We start from the raw sequence: 21,228 nt of genomic DNA, 5'->3' as shown, positions 1-21,228 counted from the left end.
GCATAGTGGTGGGTACGTGTAATCCCAGCTATTTGGGAGGCTGAGGCAGGACAATTGCTTGAACCCAGGAGGTAGAGGTTGCAGTGAGCCGAGATTGCACCACTACACTCCAGCCTGGGTGACAGAGTGAGACTCCATCTCAAATAATAATAATAATAATAATAATAATAATAAAGACCAGGCATAGTGACTCACAGTGGTAATCACAACACTTTGAAAGGCCAAAGTGGGAGGATTGCTTGAGGCCAAGAGTTTGCGACCAGCCTGGGCAAAATAGCAAGACCCCATCTACAAAACTGCAACAACAAAAAAATTAGCCTGGCATGATGGCACATGCCTGTAGTCTTAGTTACTCTGGAGGCTGAGGTGAGAGGATTGCTTAAGCTCAGGTCAAGGCTGCAGTGAGCCTTGTTCACACCACTGTACTCTAGCCTGGGTGACAGAGTGAGAACCTGTCTCAAAAAAAAAAAGAAAAAGAAAAATGCAACATAACCAAGTAGGATTTCCAGATAGGCAAGACTGATTTAATACTTGAAAATCGGGCCAGGCACGGTGGCTCACGCCTGTAATTCCGACACTTTGAGAGGCCGAGGTGGGTGGATCACCTGAGGTCGGGAGTTTGAGACTAGCCTGGCCAACATGGTGAAACCCCGTCTCTACTAAAAATACAAAATTAACTGGGCGTGGTGGTGCATGCATGTAGCTACTCAGGAGGCTGAGGCAGGAGAATCGCTTAGAACCTAGGAAGCAGAGGTTGCAGTGAGCTGAGATTGCACCATTGCACTCCAGCCTGGGCAACAGTGAGACTGTGTCTCAAAAAAAAAAAAAAAATCACTTTATGTAATTATCTATCATGTTAAGAGTAAAAAAGAAAAACTGTATAATCATATCAGTTGATGGAGAAGAAGCATTCAACAAACTTCAGCATTCATTCATATTTTTAAAAACTCTTAGCAAACTAGGAATAGATAAGACTTCCTTGATCTGATAAACAGTATCTGTTTAATGATGAAAGACTGTGTTTGTTCTCAGATTGGGAGAAAGACTAGGGTGTCCACTCTTACCATTTCTCTTCTACATCACACTGGAAATCCTAACCAGTGCCAAGAGGAAAGAAAAATAAATAAAAGGCATACAGATTGAAAAGGAAGAAATCAAACTGTCCCATTCAAATGTGATTATTTCTATGTAGAAAATCACAAGGAACCTACAAAAAGGTTTCCAGAACCTTGAGTTAAACAAGATTGCAGGACTACAAGGTCAACAGTCAAAAATCCATCTTTTTTTTCTTTTTTCTTTTTTTGAGACAGAGTCTTGCTCTGCCAAAAGCAAGCAGGCTCTTTGGCGCCCTGCCAAAAATCCATCATATTTCTTTAGACTAGCAGTGAACAATTGGAAACTGAATCTAGAAAAACAATACCAGTAATAAAAACTCCAAATTGGCCGGGCAGGATGGCTCACACCTATAATCCCAGCACTTTGGGAGGCCGAAGCGGGTGGGTCACCTGAAGTCAGGAGTTCAATACCAGCCTGGTTAACATGGGGAAGCCCTGTCTCTACTAAAAATACAAAAATTAGCTGGGCATGGTGGCGGGCACCTGTAGTCCCAGCTATTCGGGAGGCTGAGTCAGGAGAATTGCTTGAACCTGTGAGGTGGAAGTTGCAGTGTGCCTGAGAGCTCGCCACTACACTCCAGCCTGAGTGAAAGAGCGAGACTCTGTCTCAAAAAAATAAAAAATGTCCAAATTAAATACTTAGATATAAATCTAATGAAATGCACAATACACATAGTATCTATATGCCAAAAAATGCTGATAAAAGAAATCAATGGAGACCTGAGTAAGTGGAGAGATGTACTGTGCTTATGGATATGAAGACTCAGTAACATGTCCATTCTCCACAAGTTAATTAATGTATAAATTTACTTCAATTGAGGATTTTTTATAGACATAGACATGCTGATTCTAAAATTCAAATGGAGGCCAGGTATAGTGGCTTACGCCTGTAATCCCAACACTTTGGGAGGCCAAGACAGGAGGACCACATGAGCCCAGGAGTCTAAGATTAGCCTGGGCAGCATGGCGAGACTTCATCTCTACAAATAGTAAATTAGCCATGTGTGGTGGTGCATGCCTGTGGTCTCACCTACTCGGGAGGCTGAGGTGGGAAGATCACCTGAACCCAGGAGATTGAGGCTGCAGTAAGCCATGATTGTGCCACTGCACTCCAGCCTGGGTGACAGAGTGACACTCCATCTCCAATAATAATAATAATAATTTAAAAATTCAAATGGAAAGGTGAAGGAACTAGAATAGCCCAGACAATTTTGCAGAAGAATAATGTGGGAGGAAGTACACCACTCATTTTTGGAATTGCTATGAAGCTCTACAGTTCTCAAGACTGTGATACTGACGAAGAGATAGACATATAGGCCATTGAAACAGTATAGAGAATCCGGAGATAGACCCACACAAATATGTTCAACTGATTTTTGTCAAAAGTGCAAAGGTAATCAGTTCAGTGGTGGAGGAAGGATAGTTTTTTTGTTTTGTTTTGTTTCTTTTATTTTGAGACAGAGTCTCGCTCTGTCACCTAGGCTGGAGTGCAGTGGTGGGATCTTGGCTCACTGCAACCTCGGCCTCCTGGGTTCAAGTGATTCTTCTGCCTCAGCCTCCCAAGTAGCTGGGACTACAGGCTCACGCTACGACACCCAGGTAATTTTTTGTAATTTTAGTAGAGACAGTTTCACCGTGTTAGTCAGGATGGTCTTGATTGCCTGACCTCGTGATCCGCTTGTGTCGGCCTCCCAAAGTGCTGTGATTACAGGCATGAGCCACTGCACCTGCCCCAGGATAGTCTTTTTTAATGCATTGGGACAACCGGACATCCATGTGCAGGAAAGTGAACTTCAACCTAAACCTCACACTTACCCCGAAACTGGAAAGGATCATAGATCTAAATGTAAAATCTAACACTGAAAAACTTCTAGAAGAAAACGTAAGAGGTCCGGGCACGGTGGCTCATGCCTGTAATCCCAGCACTCTGGGAGGTCAAGACGGGTGGATCACCTGAGGTCAGGTATTCGAGACTGGCCTGGCCAACATAGTGAAACCCCGTCTCTACTAAAAATACAAACATTAGCTGGGCGTGGTGGTGCACACCTGTAGTCCCAGCTACTCAGGAGGCCAAGGCAGGAGAATCGCCTGAATCCAGGAAGTGGAAGTTATAGTGAGCCAAGATCATACCACTGCACTCCAGCGTGGGCAACAGAGTGAGACCACGTCTCAAAAAAAAAAAAAAGAAAAAAAAAAAGAAAACATAAGAGAAAATCTTTGTGATCTTGGATTAAAGCTTTTAGCTATCAACTGAGTATGGTGGCTCACGTCTATAATCCTAATACTTTGGTAGGCTGAGGTAGGAGGATGGCTTGAGCCCAGGAAGTCGAGGCTGCAGTGAGCTATGACTATGCCACTGTACTCCAGCCTGGGCGACAAGAGCAAGACGTTGCCTCTGCAAGGAGGAAAAAGAATTCTTAAATATAACACCAGAAACTCAATCCATAAAAGAAAATATTGATAAATTATACTTCATCAAAATTGAAAATTTTTGGCCAGGTGCAGTGGCTCACGCCTGTAATCCCAACACTTTGGGAGGCCAAGGCGGGTGGATCACCAGAGGTCAGGACTTGAAGACCAGCCTGACCAACATGGTGAAACCGCGTCTCTACTAAATACAAAAAGTTAGCCAGGCGGGGTGGCGCATGCCTATAATCCCAGCTACTTGGGAGGCTGAGGCAGGAGAATCGCTTGAACCTGGGAGGCAGAGGTTGCAATGAGCCGGTATTGCACCACTGCACTCTAGCCTGGGCAACAAGAGCGAAACTCCATCTCAAAAAAAAAAGGAAAAAAGGAAAATGTTTGTTCTGAGAAAACTACAGTTAAGAAAGTGAAAAGACTGGCAATAGACTGCAAGAAAATACAGGTATTTAGAAATCACATATCCAGCAAATGACTCATATTCAGAATATTTAAAGAATATTTAAATTGAGCCCAGGAGTAATATTTGCTTGAGCCCAGGAGTTTGAGACTAGCCTAGGCAACGTGGCAAAACCCTGTTTCTACTAAAAATATAAAAAAATTAGCCAGGTGTAGTGGTGCACAACTGTAGTCCTAGCTATTCAGGTGGCTAAGACATGAGAATCGCTTGAACCCAGGAGGTGGAGGTTGCCAGTGAGCCGAGATCCACGCCACTGCACTCCAGCCATGGGGAGCAGAATGAGACCCTGACTCAAAATAAATAAATAGGCCAGGCACGGTGGCTCACGCTTGTAATCCCAGCACTTTGGGAGGCTGAGGCAGGCAGATCACCTGAGGTCAGGAGTTCGAGACCAGCCTGACCAACATGGAGAAACCCAGTCTCTACTAAAATAAACACAAAATTAGCCAGGTGTGGTGGCACATGCCTGTAATCCCAGCTACTCAGGAAGCTGAGGCAGAAGAATCGCTTGAACCCGAGAGGCAGAGGTTGCAGTGAGCCGAGATCACGCCATTGCACTCCAGCCTGGGCAACGAGTGAAACTCTGTCTCAAATTAATTAATTAATTAATTAAAATTAAAACAACAGTAAGAAAATAACCCAATAAAAACTGGACAAAGACAAGATATGGGATGGCAAAAAAAAAAATCACATGAAGGCAAGCGCTGCATGATTAGTCATTAGCACAATGAGGTGCCACAGCATACCTATTAGAATGATTAAACTTTTGAAAACAAAACAAAAACTGAAAGTACAGATGCTGGGAAAGACAGAAAGCAACTATAACTCTCACACATTGCTGTTTGGAAAACAAAGTGATAGTGCTACTCAAGGGAAAAGGTCTGGCAGTTTCTTACCAAGTTAAACATACATTTATCATACAACCCAGCATTTCTACTCCTGGGTCTTTACCCAGAAAAAAGATAGACTTATGTTAAAGAAAAACCTACATAGGAATGCTGATAGTGGCGTTATTCATTGGTACATGGATCAGGGTCCTCCAAAAGCTAGACTAGGACTGAGTCAGTAAGCTTCCTTGCAGATGGAGTCCCTGTCTGGATCTGCAAAGGCCACCTGCCCCAGCCCTGACTGTTTTATACTAATAGATTCATTTGAGCAAGGCCCAGAGCTCATCCACTGTCCCACACGGTGGGCTGATGGAAGCCTGCTGTGAGCTGATTCAGCTCCCTCAGCACACTTTCCATGGCCAAAGATCATCAGTTACACTGAGGGCAAACTAATCGTAAGGATTGAGGTGAGCATAGGTTTCTGCTAAATGATGCCTGAACCTTTGTACCAGAAAAAAAACAAAGCTGTAAGCCTTGCTATGGCTGAGTCTTCAGGAATTTTTAGCCAGTCTAGCAACATGACTCGTAATTATGCACAAATACTGATTGCAAAACTTAGTTTGAGGAAATAATGGTGGTGTTCCTTTACAGATCTTATCAACATTTCTATGAACAAAACTTTGACTTGGTTTCTGTTTCAGATCACAAAAATGGACAGCACTTTATAATACCTCAAATGGCAGACAGGTAAGGCCATTGAAATACCAGTTAGTTTTGTCTATCACTAATATTTCCTTGGTTGTGTTATGTTTAAGTATATTATATTTTGTGTTTAACAAAGCCCATACATTTTTCTCTTTTATGGCTATACCATTTGGAAATAAGACGGCTGTAAGTAAACCACCATATAAAACTTAAGTTTCAAAGAGCACAAGTAGCAATTTTACTAATAGGAAAATTGGAATCAGTGATATTGTCACTGTTTTAGCCAGTTGTGACAGTATTATTTATTTATTTATTTACAGAATACGTCTGTGTTATAGAGATTACATTATGACAGGGGTTGGCAAACTTTTCTTCTCAAGGGCCAAATAATAAATATTTTAGGTTTTGTGGGCAATATGGCCCCTTTCACAACAGCTTAACTCTACTGTTGTAGATGAAAGCATCTGTGGACACTGTATAAATGAATGGGTATGTCTATTCCAGTGAAATTTTATTTCTGGACACTGAAATTTGAATTTCAAATAGTTTTCACATTATGAAAGATTGTTTTTTCTTTTTGCCCCTCAATCATTTTAAAACGTAAAAACCATTCCTAGGTCAATTGAACAAAAAGGCCATAATTTTGCTGACACCTGATCTATAATTGCAGATGAGTTCATTGCTACAGGAATGAACCTTAAACCCTTGTTTTGCGAATTACCTTTGCACAGAAACTGTCAAGAGTTTATGAAATGACTAAATGCTATTCCCAATACAATCTTGCCATCCCGATCCTTTACATCTTCCCTTTTTGTTTTTTTGCTTTGGTAGAGACAGGGTCTTGCTATGTTACCCAGGCTGGTCTCAAACTCCGGGACTCAAGCAGACCACCTGCCCTGGCCTCCCAAATTGCTCGTACAGGTACGAGCCACTACATCTAGCCTCGTATTTTCTTTTCTTTTTTTTTTTTTTTGAGATGGAATTTTGTTCTGTCGCCCAGACTGGAGTGCAGTGGTACAGTCTAGGCTTACTGCAACCTCCGCCTCCCAGGTTCAAGCAATTCTCCTGCCTCCGCCTCCTGAGTAGCTGGGACTATGGGTGCGTGCCACCACACCCAGCTAATTTTTATATTTTTAGTAGAGATGGGGTTTCACCGTGTTGGCCAGACTGGTCTCAAACCCCTGACCTCGCCGGGCACGGTGGCTCACACCTGTAATCCCAGCACTTTGGGAGGCCGAAGCGGGTGGATCACGAGGTTAGGAGTTCGAGACCAGCCTGGCCAAGATGGTGAAACCCTGTCTCTACTAAAAATACAAAAACTAGCCAGGCACAGTGGTGTGTGCCTGTAATCCCAGTTACTCTGGAGGCTGAGGCAGGAGAATTGCTTGAACCCGGGTGGCAGAGGCTGCAGTGAGCCGAGATTGCACCACTGCACTCCAGCCTGGGTGACAGAGTGAGACTCCATCTCAAAAAAAAAAAAAAAAAAAACCCTGACCTTGTGATCCTCCCACCTTTGCCTCCCAAAGTGCTGGGATTACAGGCGTGAGCCATCGAGCTTGGCATATTTTCTTATATCATGCTTTTTTTTTAATGCTTCAAAAATTGTGACTACTCACATAAGGGCCTGGAAGGTAACCTGGCAATAGCTTTTGTCGTTTAGTTGGTGGACAATTTTTTTTTTCTCTTTAACCCTTATATGATTGTGGTATTTCAGAAGGAGTTACTTTCACCGACTTGTTCTGTTTAGAGCTCCTCACTGACTATCGGTCTGTAGAATGCTTGCTTCTAACATGGTCCATGAACTATAATTAATATTTTTATCTCTTGGGTGTCTTAAACTTTACAGAGTTCACAAATCTGGCTTTATTTATTTGCTTATTAGCTTTGTATGTTTTCTTAGCAGCCTGGATTTGTCTGAATTGGCAAAAGCTGCTAAGAAGAAACTTCAGTCTGTGAGTATCTCTCTGTACTGGTTTTCTCTAGTATGAGAATCGGTGCACTCTGCTTATACCTACTCTCAATGCAGGTTACCTATTGCGTCTGATGACTTTATTTCATACTTTTATTTGTTAAATTAGAACCAGACCATTGAGTATACAGCAGTGATGACCACAAGGACTATTAAGTTCAGTATATTCAATTCATTGGTTCTGCTTCAGATAATCTCGTTTTTCTCTGTCATGTAAAAAGTGCAGATGGCACCTTTGGCATTAGGCAGTTGTTCTCCTCAGGAGAGTTCCCTAGTTCCTCTCAGCGTCATGAGTAAGTAGGGCACGCATTCCTGGGGTGACTTAGCCACGTAGGATTCTAGAACATGGTAAATGCTGATGCTGAAATGGTAGTGAGTCCCATAGATTCACTCGCTGCCATTTGGATCCAGCCATACTATAACCCTCTTTACCATCCCATGCCATTCATCAGCACTTTTTAAATTTCTACTGTTAAAAGCTGGTGGTCTTGGCCCATGTGTGTGCTCAGAGTTTGCCGGGTCTGCACCACAGCCTCCCTTTAGCCTGTATCTTTCTTCCAGACTGCCCACCTCAGCCTTAGGAAAGGCCTAAGGGCCCAAGGCCTCAAGGCCTTGGGAAATCTGTTTCTCTGGGATTGACTTCTCTTTGTCTAGTCCCCTCACATGAAGCCTCACCAGGGTACTTCTTGCTACTTTAACCACCAAAGTATACTCCTCAGCTGTTCCCATTGCTCTTTGGATCAGAACCAAGATTCTTAACTTCTTTCTGTAACCCGTAAGGGCATCATTCAACTCTCACCTTTCAGAGATTGCCCTACTTCCCATCTGGTTCTGTGTGTGTGTGTGTGTGTGTGTGTGTGTGTGTGTGTGTGTGTCTGTCTGTCTGTCTGTCTGTCTGTCTGTCTGTCTGTGTGTCTTTGTGGATTAACATGCTCAGAGGCCATGAGCTGCGCACTCAAGTCCTCTTCCAGGAATCCTCCTCTACCTGCAGTGTTTGCCTTTCCCAGCTTCCATGCCTCTGATCATTCAAGGACCTGAAATCTGACCAGTGTAGGTAGTGGCTTTCCCAAAGCCTAACTCTGACATTGCAGCTTCCCTAATTTATGACTTTCTCCTCATTTCCACTTTCACAGAAGACCCTTTACTAAAACTTCATATAATACTCAGTATTAAATATTACATAAAATTTATCCTTACTAGTATTTAACTGTATTATGAAATAAATGTGTTTTATGCAATTTGTTTGGTGTCTCTGTGTTCTGTATCTACAGTTTTGTGTTTGTGTGTTTTATTGCCTTAAGGAAGTTATAGACTAAGATGATCAGGATGATAAGCTTTGGAGTCAGACAGCAGTAAATATTGTGTGATTTCCTTTTAATTACTCACAATCTGTAAGTACATTTTATTATAAATAATTCAAACCTAGATAAAAACCCACATTTTGTTAGACTATCCTACATTTGCTTCACTGGAAGCTGCATGAAAGCTGAGATTATGCCTGTAATATCTCTAGCATGTGACAGGCATGAAGTAAAGACCTGGAACAGAGTCTAGTATAGCTCTCAAGAGCTGGGGTTTGGGTCAGACTAGTCAGTACATATCTTAGCCCTGCCAAGCTTCCTAGCCTCCCTGTGCCTTGGCGTACTCTCATAGAAAAGGGAGATAAGGATCCTGCAGGGGCTGCCGACCAGAACTGCTCACAGTGGGCTGCCACTGTTACTTGTTGACCCTCACCCTGTGGTCTCCTTCTCACAGGTGACCATGTTATCAGTGCCAGGTCAGTGTTTATCCTCCGGTATCTTCCTCCTGTCCTCCCTCTCTTCCTCCCTTCATCCTTTCTTTCCTTTCTCTTTTCCTTCCTTCCCTCCTGATGAAAAGCTGAGAGAAATATAACAAAGGCTAATGTATTCCTCGAAGGAGTAAATGTTAGCATTTTCAAAGATATAAACTTGGATCTCAGGTCCGTCACTTACTAGCTTTGTGACTTTAGGCAAGCTACTATCTTCTCTGCCTCAGTTTCCTTGTCTGAAAAGTGGGACAATAGTAGTTCCTGCTTTCATAGAGGTGTTATAAGTTGGCCATTGTAATTGTTGCTAGTGATAACATTAGCTTGTAGTCCCATGGAGGAAGAAACTGGACATTTATGAAGCAAGGTCAAGCTCCCAATCCTTCATCTTACCTAGCAACAGGCTCTTGGGGTTTGTTTTTAATTATAGTGTGACCACATTTGGGAAGATTTGAAAAATAGAGAAGGGGGACCATCCTCATTGCCACACTCTTAATGGAGTCAGGCTCAGTATTTTGGTACATTTCTTTCAGTTCTTATATGCATATCTTTTTAAAAAACTGGAACTTAATCATAATTATAGATGTTTCTAACCTGCTTTTTTCACTTAATAATATATTGTACCCATTTTAACATGTTCCTATGAGGTCTCTGTAACCAGCACTTGTTTTTTCTCTTTTTTTCGAGACAAGGGCTCACTCTGTCACCCAGGCTGGAGTGCAGTGGTGCCATCATGGCTCACTGCAGCCTTGAACTCCCAGGCTCAAGTGATCTTCCTGCATCTGCCTCCCAAAATGTTGGGATTGTAGGCATGAGCCACCACACCCAGCCTGTAGCCAGCATTTTAAATTGCTGCATTCAATACCTTCTGGCCAGCCAATGTCTCTTTTCTGGCCCCTCTTAAAGTGTGAGGTACCATGTGTGGATGTAAGGAACCCAATAGGGAATATAACAGATTCAGCATCTGTCCTCCCAAAGCAGATGTCAGACAGTTTAAGGGTCACAACTACCACATGTCAAGGTGTTTTCATGAGGCATAAAGTGCAGAGATGCGGAGCCACCCTAGCAGGGGCTTAACCTCATCTGGGCCAGGAAGAACTCAATTATCCTCCATGTGCCCAGGGAGGCACTGCAGGCCGTGAGGCAGTTGTGTGCTGAAGAGTCAGGCTGTGCTTTGTTAGGAAGCTTCCTTCTGGAGACTGAAACAGTAGGACTGCTACTGAGAAAGAGCAAAGAAACTCAGCCGAGGGCTGGGTCATGTTTTTGTGCAAGGGCACATTTTATCCTCCCAAAACAGCATGTCTTTTGCTTTTCTTTTTTCTTTTTTGAGATAGGGTCTTACTCTGTCACCCAGCCTGGAGTGCAGTAGTGCAATCTTGGCTCACTGCACCCTCGACCTCCTGGGCTGAAGTGATCCTCCTGCCTCAGCCTCCTGAGTATCTGGCACTATAAGCGTGCACCGCTACACCCAGCTAATTTTTGTATTTTTTGTAGAAGTGGAGTTTCACCATGTTACCCAGACTGGTCTCGAACTCCTGGGCTTAAGCAATCCACCTGCCTCAGTCTCGCAAAGTGCTGAGATTACAGGTGTGCACCACTGAGCCTGGCTATTTTTGCAAGGGTATGGGATTGCTTACACTTTGGGGAACTGACAAACACTCTTTAAGTGCAGAAAAGGAGGCTTACAGGGTGATATCACAAGAAGAGTAGAGAACTGAAAACTGCTTCTGAGATGATGTACTTTAGATGCCTCTTAGCTCCTTAATAGCATCAGCCCTGTCTGTGTCATAAAGTATTGAAATTGCTGTGGTTCGCAGACATTTCTAGAGGCCCTGTATGATTGTGAAAATGTTACGTCTGTTTAACAGTGGGTATGTACCAAGCACTGGCATTGGATAAGACATAGGCAATAAAAGGGTGACTAAGTCGCAGTTCCCTCTCGTCCTCCTGGTGTTAATCGTTGTCCCTTGTGTTCCTGATATTTTTTACTTTCAGCTAAGTAATCATTTGTTTGAAGAACTTGCCATGGATGTGTACGACGAAGTTGACAGGCGAGAGACGGATGCAGGTGACTTGACGTGGCTTTATCTAATAAGCTTCTGTTATCAGTGGGCAGTGAAAAGCTGCCAGGCTCAGTGTTTTACTAGCCCAATTTCTGCTGTCCTGATGGTGCGAGTGTCGACATTTGCCTTTGTGTGTGTGGGCTTCAGAGTGTGTTTCCCCTCGTAATGCGTGAGCTGTGCCTCCCAGGAGCAGTGACACACAGGTGTGATAAGGTTTGTCTCTGGCTCTTTCCTCTGGCTAGTCTGGCTTGCCACGCAAAACCACAGCACCCTGGTAACTGAGACAACGGTCGTCCCCTTTCTTCCGGTCAATCCTGAGTACTCATCAACACGAAACCAGGCAAGTGACTCTGTTTGGAAAGGAATAGTAGTTGGGGAATGACTGATGTCATGGTATTTCATTTTCCCAGGACAAGTATTCTAAATTTTTCGATTGATTAAAATTTAATATCCTTTATACATACACACACACACAACCCCCAAAATGATAAGAAAAACAATAGACTATAAATAAATGACTGGGAAAGAATATGAAACAATTCACAGAAGAAATATAAATGTTTTACACATGTGAAGAAGTGTTTAACCTTGTCAGTAATCTAAGAAAGCAACCTAAAAGCATTAGTGCAAGTTTTATCAGTCAAATTAATAAAATACATAATAAAGGATACTCCAGACGGGTAAGGATGTGGTAAGCTGAGCTTTCTCTTGCAACAGATAGAACTTTAAATTGCTGTAGATGTTAGAAAAGCAATTTGTTTACCAGTTTCGGAAGCCTCAGAATTAAGTACATCCTTTTACATGGGAATTACTCATTTGAGAATATGCTCTAATAAAATAAAAATAGATTTATGCACAGTGATTTTCATCAAAGCACTGCTGTATGTAATGGAGCATTGAAAACAGCCAACACATCTATCAAGACGAGAAATGCTGAATGAATTAGGAAGATGTTTTAGTCTTTATGATTAGCAGCTATATATAAGGATAGGGTACATCTATGACTTTAACTTGAAATTTTTTTTTTTTTTTTTTGAGACGGAGTCTTGCTCTGTCGTCCAGGCTAGAGTGCAGTGGCACCATCTCAGCTTACTGCAACCTCCACCTCCCGGACTCAAGTGATTCTCCTGCCTCAGCCTCCCCAAGTAGTTAGGATTACAGGCACCCACCACCATGCCTGGCTAATTTTTGTACAAAGTCCTGACCTCAAGTGATCCTCCCGCCTCAGCCTCCCAAAGTTCTGGGATTACAGGTGTGAGCCTGGCCTTAACTTAAAATTTAAAAATTCCCCTCAAAATTAATTACTGAGTCTACTTCCAAACTGAAACAATAATAGAAGAAAAGCATTCAGTAGAACCATTTTATTTTTGCTTACCAAATAGATCTGCGTTGTGAGAGCAATGCATATGTGAGAAATGCCATAACATTTATTATGAAGTTCTGTTATATAAATGGTTTTAAACTGTTCACATGGAAAACAAGCATTAACTTGGTTTGATTATGGCTGGGATTAACTGTACTTTGATCATCCAGAAGAAAGTCTTTGCAGAAGTCTGTCAATTATCTAATTTTATGTGACTATTTATGTATATATTTTTACACTGGGAAATATTTCCAATTGTTTTCCCACCTTTAGGGCAGACAGAAGTTAGCTCGGTTCAACGCCCATGAGTTTGCCACACTGGTCATTGACATTCTCAGTGATGCCAAGAGGAGACAGCAGGGCAGTTCTCTCTCGGGTTCAAAAGGTAACTGCTCAAACCTCCAAACATTTGTATTTTTGGCCCTCTAAATTTGACTCAAGTGTTAAAGTTTTAAGCTAATTAAAGCAGTCATCAGCATGACAGCTTAAAGTTCTATAGGTTTTTGGTTGGTTGGTTGTTTTTTTACTTTAAGTTCTGGGATACATGTGCAGAAAAGGCTGCAAAAACACTGGCTGCAGGCCAGGCACGATGGCTTACACCTGTAATCCCAGCACTTTGGGAGACTGAGGTGGGCAGATCACGAGGTCAGGAGATTGAGACCATCCTGGCTAACACGGTAAAACCCCATCTTTACTAAAACTACAAAAAATAACCCAGGCATGGTGGTGGGCACCTGTAGTCCCAGCTACTCAGGAGGCTGAGGCAGAAGAATGGCATGAACCCAGGAGGCAGAGCTTGCAGTGAGCTGAGATTGCACCACTGCACTCCAGCCTGAGCAATAGAGCGAGACTCTGTCTCAAAAAAAAAAAAAATTTTTTTTAATTTAAAAAATAAAGTCTTAAAAAAATACCAGCTCTTTGATTTGATAATTCCATTCTTAGGTGTTAACTGAAGGGAAATTATCAGAGATGTTATATGTATGTTATGTAGAAAAACACAAACATTAGAAGCAACTGAGTAATAAAGAGGAACAATTAGTCACATTTTAAAATAGTACATACTTACCTTTTTAAAAAAAGAATATGTAATTGTCTTAGTCCTTTTTGTGTAGCTATAGAAGAATACCCGAGACTGGGTAATTTGTAAAGAAAAAAGGTGTATTTGGCTCATGAGTCTGCTGACTGTAGGACTGGGCATCTGGTGAGAGCCTCAGGCTGCTTCCACTCGTGGAAGGTGAAGGGGTGCTGCATGTGCAGAGATCACACGGTGAGAGAGGAAGCAAGAGAGCACGGAGGAGGTGCCAGGCTGTTTTCAATAACCGGCTCCTAGCAGGAACTAATAGAGCAAGAACTCACTACAAAGGGAGGGCATTAATCTGTTCATGAAGGATCCACCCCCATGACCCAAACACCTCCCTTTAGTCTTCCCCTCCAACACTGAGGATCACATTTCAACATGAGATTTGGAGGGAACAAACATTTATACTATAGTAGTAATTATATTACATAAAGTAATAAAGTTTGATTTTTTTTTTTTTTTGAGACAAGTCTCACTCTGTCACCTAGGCTGGAGTGCAGTGGCATGATCTTGGCTCACTGCAACCTCTGCCACGCAGGCTCAAGTGATTCTTGTGCCTCAGCCTCTTGAGTAGCAGGGATTACAGGTGTGCACCACCACACCCAGCTAATTTTTGTATTTTTTGGTAGAGACGGGGTTTCTCCATGTTGGCCAGGCTGGTCTCAATCTCCTGTCCTCGTGATCCGCCTGCCTTGGCCTCCCAAAGTACTGGGATTACAGGCATGAGCCACCTCGCCTGACTAAATCTTAGTTTTTCAAAGGAACAGTAATGAGACTGAAAAACAACTATGGTTAGGCCCCAGCAGAAACCTGGGATGGGCTCACATCACTACAGACACACGTCAGTGTACATTTGCTGGTTTTGAATGCTTCCCAAGATCACTGAGATAGTCACAGAAACAAGATTGCATATCACTGCTGCTATTGAATAAACCTCTGAACGGTTGCTGGTTATGCTAGTTTCTTTTTTTCTTTCTTTTTTTCTTTTTTGTTATGAAGTAGTTTAAAGCCCAGGTCCTTATCCTGTACCTCCAGGACTCAACTTGAGTAATCAGTTGTAGTTCCCGTTTCTCACCTGAGCACCTTGAAAATTTCAGATGTGAAATTTAGTCTTAAAAACAACAATTTTTTCCTTTTTCTTTTCTTTTTTTTTTTTTTTTGAGACGGAGTCTCCCTCTATTGCCCATGCTGGAATGCAGTGGCATAGTCTTGGCTCACTGCAACCTCTGCCTCCTGGATTCAAGCGATTCTTCTGCCTCGGTCTCTTGAGTAACTGGGACTGCAGGCGCACGCCACCGTGCCCAGCTAATTTTTTTGTATTTTTAGTAGAGACAGGGTTTCACCATATTGGCCAGGCTGGTCTCAACTCCTGACCTCATTTTCCGCCTGCCTTAGCCTCCCAAGTGCTGGGATTACAGGCATGAGCCACCATGCCTAGCCAACTAATGACGTTTTTAAAAGGTTTCGTATAACCCTAATTTTGTGAGGAAAACATATTTATGTAAATATATGTATACAAGTGAGTATACCACAGGTAAGTATAAATACACAATTTATCCTCATGTGCACATCCCATATTTACAAATTCATCTACTTGCTAAAATTTATTTGTGATCTCAAAATTAATACAGCATTTTCAAGGTCATTCTAAGAAGGATACGGAGCAGAGAAAAAAATTGAGTCATCAAAAGCACATGTTTCCAGCTGAGATTGAACAGGGAGGAGACTCCTTGACTTCTTGTTTCTGTGTTCATGCTATAAACAAGTGTCTGTGGTCTATTTAGTGCCATGTTAGTCATATTTGTGTGCTTTTCACTGGTCATTTCACTGTTTTAAAATGCCCCACCCCCGCCCAGGATCGATTGAGTGCCCAGGAGGTTGAGGCTGCAGTGAGCCATGATCACATCTGCACTCTAGCATGGGTGACCCTATCTCAAAAGTGTCTCGACCAGACGCGGTGACTCACGCCTGTAATCCTAGAAAGTTGGGAGGTTGAGGTGGGCCGATCACGAGGTCAGGAGTTCAAGACCAGCCTGACCAACATGGTGAAACTCTGTCTCTATTAAAAATACAAGAAAAATTAGCCAGGCATGGTGACGTCTGCCTGTAATCCCAGCTACTCAGAAGGCTGAGGCAGGAGAATCGCTTGAACCCAGGAGGCAGAGGTTGCAGTGAGCTGAGATCGCACCACTGCACTCCAGCATGGACGACACAGTGAGACTCCATCTCAAAAAAAAAAAAAAAAAAAAAAAAAAGTATCTCCAAGCCTGAACAACATAGCAAGGCCCCATCTTTACCAAAAAATTTAAAAATTACCTAGGTGTGTTGGCATGTGTCTGTAGTCCTACATACTCAAGAGGCTGAGGCAGGAGAATCACTTGAGCTCAAGAGTTAGAAGCTATAGTGAGCTATGATTATGCCAGTGCACTCCAGCCTGGGTGACATAGCAAGACCCTGTCTCAATAAAAAAAGAAAAAAAGTGGCCTCCAAGCATAGTCCTGAAGCGCTGTCTAGTGTGTCTAAGTGCAAGAAGGCTGTGATGTGCCCGATGGAGAAATGTGTATTAAATAAGCGTCATTCAGGCATGATTTATAGTGCTGTTGGCCATGAGTTCAATGTTAATGAATCAATAAAATGTATTAAATAAGGTATCTTTAAACAGAAACGCATATAGAACAAGGTTATGTATTGACTGGTTGATAACCCCAAGAGCACTGATTTAATATTGGCCAATTCACAGCAACTTTTTAGAACATAACTACGAAGAGGCTGGGCACAGTGGCTCACACCTGTAATCCCAGCACTTTGGGAGGCCGAGGCGGGCAGATCACGAGGTCGGGAGATCGAGACCTTCCTGGCTAACGTGGTGAAATCCCATCTCTACTAAAGAAATACAAAAAAATTAGCCTGGCGTGGTAGCGGGCACTTGTAGTCCCAGCTACTCGGGAGGCTGAGGCAGGAAAATGGCGTGAACCTGGGAGGCAGAGTTTGCAGTGAGCCGAGATCTCGCCACTGCACTCTAGCCTAGGTGACAGAGTGAGACTCCGTCTCAAAATAAATAAATAAAATAACTACCAAGAATAACAAAAATTGACTGTGTGTGGATATAAGTGCTCAGAAAAAAACCTAGAAAAAAATAGATCAACAAATAACAATGGCTATAAATGATTACTTTATCTTACTTGCTCATTAGTTTCTAAATTGTATGTATTGACTGTTACTTCTGTAATCATTATATTTATGTGTTTTAAAATATTTAAAAAGTTAAAATAGGACCTATCCTTTTATTTTACTTATTATTTTTCGAGACAGACTCTCGCTCTGTCATCCGTGCTGGAGTGCAGTGGTGCAATCTCGGCTCACTGCAACCTCCACCTTCCAGGTTCAAGCGATTCTCCTGCCTCAGCCTCCCAAGTAGCTGGGATTACAGATGCCCACCACCATGCCCAGCTAATTTTTGTATTTTTAGTAGGGATGGGGTTTCACCATGTTGGCCAGGCTGGTCTCAAACTCCTGACCTCAAGTGATCCATCTGCCTCAGCCTCCCAAAGTGCTGGGATTACAGATGTGAGCCCCTGTGCCCGGCTGGGACCTAGTCCTTTTAAATAACCACAATTCATCACCCAGGTATCATCCATCCTTTGTTTCCTCAACATCTCTGGGAAGCAGTATTAGAAGTCAGAGTTTGAGTTACCTGAAAGAAATCAGAGAGACTTCAGTTTGTAAAATCTTTTGTTCAAAGTGTATTAGATCCAATAGAATAATCCCTGCTCCCTTATGGAATAGACACTCCTTGTAACATGCACATGTGTATTTGATTCATTCTCCTCTATCTGTTTCTCTCACTGAGATGCAGGTAATTGACTAAATGCCAATGTTTTTTTGTTTTTGTTTTTGTTTTTTGAGATGGAGTCTCGCTTTGTCGCCCAGGCTGGAGTGCAGTGGTGTGATCTTGGTTCACTGCAAGTGGGTTCACACCGTTCTCCTGCCTCAGCCTCCTGAGTAGCTGGGACTACAGGTGCCCGCCACCACACCTGGCTAATTTTTTGTATTTTTAGTAGAGACGGGGTTTCACCGTGTTAGCCAGGATCGTTTCGACCTCGTGACCTCGTGATCCACCCGCCTCGGCCTCCCAAAGTGCTGGGATTACAGGTGTGAGCCACCAAGTCCAGCACAATGTTTCTATTCTTTGAGTGCCTAGGTTCTGGCTCCAGTTTAACAAGTTGCTTTCTGTTTTGATTGACATTACCTTGTAAACATGTTATAGGTATTAATCAAATTACAGTTTATCTTCCATTACCTACAGCCTTATCTTCATGACCTGGAGCTAGGCTCTATCTCTAGAAACTTGGGATCTTGCCTCTTTATCTGAGCAGTTCCTTCCTAAGCCATCTGTTTAATTTGCCCATATTTGGCAGGTAGATGAGGAATGCTGGAGTCTGTTATGTAACTGTCCACCTGGTTGAAAACTTTTTCTGTTATCTCTATATTCGTGTGAATATAACATTGCCATTTCTGTAATTTTCTTTCAGTCCTTGTGTATTTTGTTTTTGTCTTTGTTTTTGCTTTTAGAGATAGGGCCTCACTCTGATGCCCAGGCTAGAGTACAGTGGTGCAATCATGGTTCACTGCAGCCTCAATCTCCTTGGCTCAAGCAGTCCTCCTGTCTTAACCTCCTGAGTAGCTATGTAGCTGGGACTACAGGCATGTACCACCAGGCCTGGATAATTTTTAAATTATTTTGTAGGGATAGAGTCTCATTATGTTGCCTAAGTAGGTCTCAAACTCCTGGCCTCAAGCATTTCTCCTCCTTGGCCTCCTAAAATGCTGGGATTACAGGCAAGAGCACAGCATTCAGCCCTTTATGTCCTTTAAATGGCTAAACCAAAAAATCCTCTCCCTAGCTTTTGGAAGAAAAGCAGTGTTTTAAGCCTGAATTAAAGTTGTTTGCTTTTATTGATAGACAATGTGGAGCTCATACTGAAAACAATCAATAACCAGCACAGCATTGAGAGTCAAGACAACGACCAGCCCGACTATGACAGCGTGGCATCAGACGAAGACACAGATTTGGAAACCACTGCAAGCAAAGCAAACCGGCAGAAGGTGAGAGGCCGTGCGTCCTGTGGAAGGGCAAGCATGCATCAGCTGAGGGCTAGCCCTGCCAAAGCTGCTGTGCAGTGAGGTTGGGTTTGTTACTAGCTCAGGCCAAGCAAAGGTGAAACAAGGTTAAATGGTTTTAAAATAGGGGTCCTTGTCCCTGCATCACAGCCCTGCTGCAGTTGAGACTTTATAAAACTTGTGAGGAGTGATTGGTGTGTTTTATTCATTCAACAAGTGTTTACTGAGTGACTTCTCTGGATATGACTCTCCTGAATGAGGTCTCATCCCTTTCCTATGAGGGTCTCATTGCCTAGGAGAGAGAGAACTGCAGGAGAAGGCACAAAGTGATGTGTGTCATATGAAGCACACACAGGCTGAGGGAGTGAACAGAGAGAGAACCTATGGCTGGGAGCATTAGCAGGGCTGTGTCATAGGATGGCTCTTAAGATGCGCCTCAAGGGACGCTTGGGATTGGGGCATATGGAGGAGGCAGAAAGAAAGTGAAACCAGGGCATCTAAGGGGAAGCTGGTCATGCATAGGGACAGCCTAAAAAGGGTGGGACTTGAAGCTGCAGCAAGAGGGGTATGACGCCCAGCGGAAGAGCACGGGCCTCACAGGCAGTGCGGAGCCCAGGATGCCATGTCTGGGGAGGACTATTCTGGTAGGTTAGAGAGTGGAGGGAGAGCTCCAAACTGGAGCTGATGCAGGCCACCCCAGGACCCATGCTAAGATGGTTCAGGTGGGAGAGACCTCGGCACCAGAGTGTGAGCTGGTGGAGAAGGCAGCAGGACCCCAGGCTGTGCACCCTCTGCTGACCCCCAGGACACACCCACAGAGGGGCTTGGCAATCATTTGAGAATAGATGAATAGGAAGGTAGAATAGAAAAGTCTTGGCAATAAGTTGGAAGGTTGAAGTGGGGAGATAGACTTATGGGAGATGTGTTCGGAGTTCTCCAGCCCACATGACTATGAGAAAGATGGCGCCATTAGCAGATGCAGGGGACACCCCTGTGCAGACTTCCGGGAAGCCACCTGGTTCACTCAGTCAGAGCTGAGGTCGTTTCAGGACCCTCTGTGACCAGGCCCTCTATCAACTGCCTGGCCTCCTGCCCAATCCATCCCACACACCTGCTCCCTGCAGGCTGAGCTCCACTGCAGGCTGGAATGTTCTTCCTCCAGATTCATGTGACTTATTCCCTCACCTCCCGGGGCTCTGCTCACCTCTCACCCACTCACAGGCTTAACCCAGCTACCTGCTTAACATGCAGTCCCCTACCCGCTCTGTCTTATCTTTTCCCACAGCACTCATCACCCTCAGTCATACAATATATATACTCTCTCATGCTGTTGAGATATAAACACCATGGAAGCAGGCATCTTTGTCTCTTTTCTAATATATCCCAAGCACCTAGAACACTGCCTAATGTTCAATGAAAATGTTGGAATGAATGAATTAATGAAAGAATGAATAAAAGCAAAACATGAGTGAACAAGAGTTCAATGAAAATGTTGGAATGAATGAATTAATGAAAGAATGAATAAAAGCAAAACATGAGTGAACAAGAGAAAGGCTTACAAGACAGGACAGACCTCCTTAGACAGTCATTGTCAGCATAGATGTGTAGCCCCACTGCCTGTTCTATTGGAAAATACTGACTTTCAAATTTTTTAAATAGGATAGTGACCCTACTTTTTTATGTTTTAGTTTTACATTACTCTCAGAGGCCTTAATTTGGTTTGACTAACTTTGCAATTCGGCTGGCTTGGTCAGAATTTGAAATTCTTGAGCTGTTAGTCTTTAATGTTCTCATCATCTCAGATTGTGAACGTTTTCCCCAATTTATTTTTAGAGCCTAGATTCAGATTTATCAGATGGACCAGTCACTGTACAGGAATTTATGGAGGTCAAAAACGCTCTAGTGGCTTCTGAGGCCAAGATACAGCAGCTAATGAAGGTGAATAACAACTTGAGTGACGAGCTGAGAATTATGCAGAAAAAGGTAACATGTTAATAAATGCCAGGACGGTTGATGCTTTAATCCCATAGTACAAGGAAGAATCTCAGGCACTGTGATGTGGTCCGAGGGAAGAAAAACAGTTATTGTAACAGCCTTAGAAATCTTTGGGCCAAGTTGTCTTTTTGAAGCAGGATGTACTTGGATATTTAAAATGAAATATATCCAGAGTAAGTTCCCCAGGGAGGAGAAACCTAACATCCTATTTAAGCATTTGTGCCCTTTAGAATAACCCTTGCACTATTCTGTGCTTCCTGGAAACCTGGATGGCGCTTCATGGATGTGATTCTTTCCATTGCTAGGGAGGGATGATCATACCATG

General features: G+C 43.1%; 1 protein-coding gene across 14 annotated transcripts in view; it reads left to right on the top strand.

The window, feature by feature from the left end:
* GIT2 (GIT ArfGAP 2) overlaps positions 1–21,228 on the top strand; it is a 66,204-nt gene that overhangs the window by 23,395 nt on the left and 21,581 nt on the right. For 7 of the 14 annotated variants that reach the window (XM_073021083.1, XM_073021084.1, XM_073021086.1 and 4 more), the window contains 7 exons: positions 5,525–5,570; positions 7,429–7,480; positions 11,279–11,351; positions 11,589–11,686; positions 12,983–13,094; positions 18,751–18,893; positions 20,742–20,891. In XM_073021083.1, the coding sequence (XP_072877184.1) occupies positions 5,525–5,570; positions 7,429–7,480; positions 11,279–11,351; positions 11,589–11,686; positions 12,983–13,094; positions 18,751–18,893; positions 20,742–20,891 (674 nt within the window). The remainder of the gene's footprint in view (positions 1–5,524; positions 5,571–7,428; positions 7,481–11,278; positions 11,352–11,588; positions 11,687–12,982; positions 13,095–18,750; positions 18,894–20,741; positions 20,892–21,228) is intronic. The other 7 variants (XM_073021087.1, XM_008004665.3, XM_073021082.1 and 4 more) reach the window with 4 other exon arrangements.

Source organism: Chlorocebus sabaeus, chromosome 11 (genome assembly GCF_047675955.1).
Source record: "Chlorocebus sabaeus isolate Y175 chromosome 11, mChlSab1.0.hap1, whole genome shotgun sequence".
Classification (NCBI taxonomy): Eukaryota; Metazoa; Chordata; class Mammalia; order Primates; family Cercopithecidae; genus Chlorocebus; species Chlorocebus sabaeus.
The sequence above is the reverse complement of the archived record's forward strand: the minus strand, read 5'-3'. Positions and strand labels throughout refer to the sequence as shown.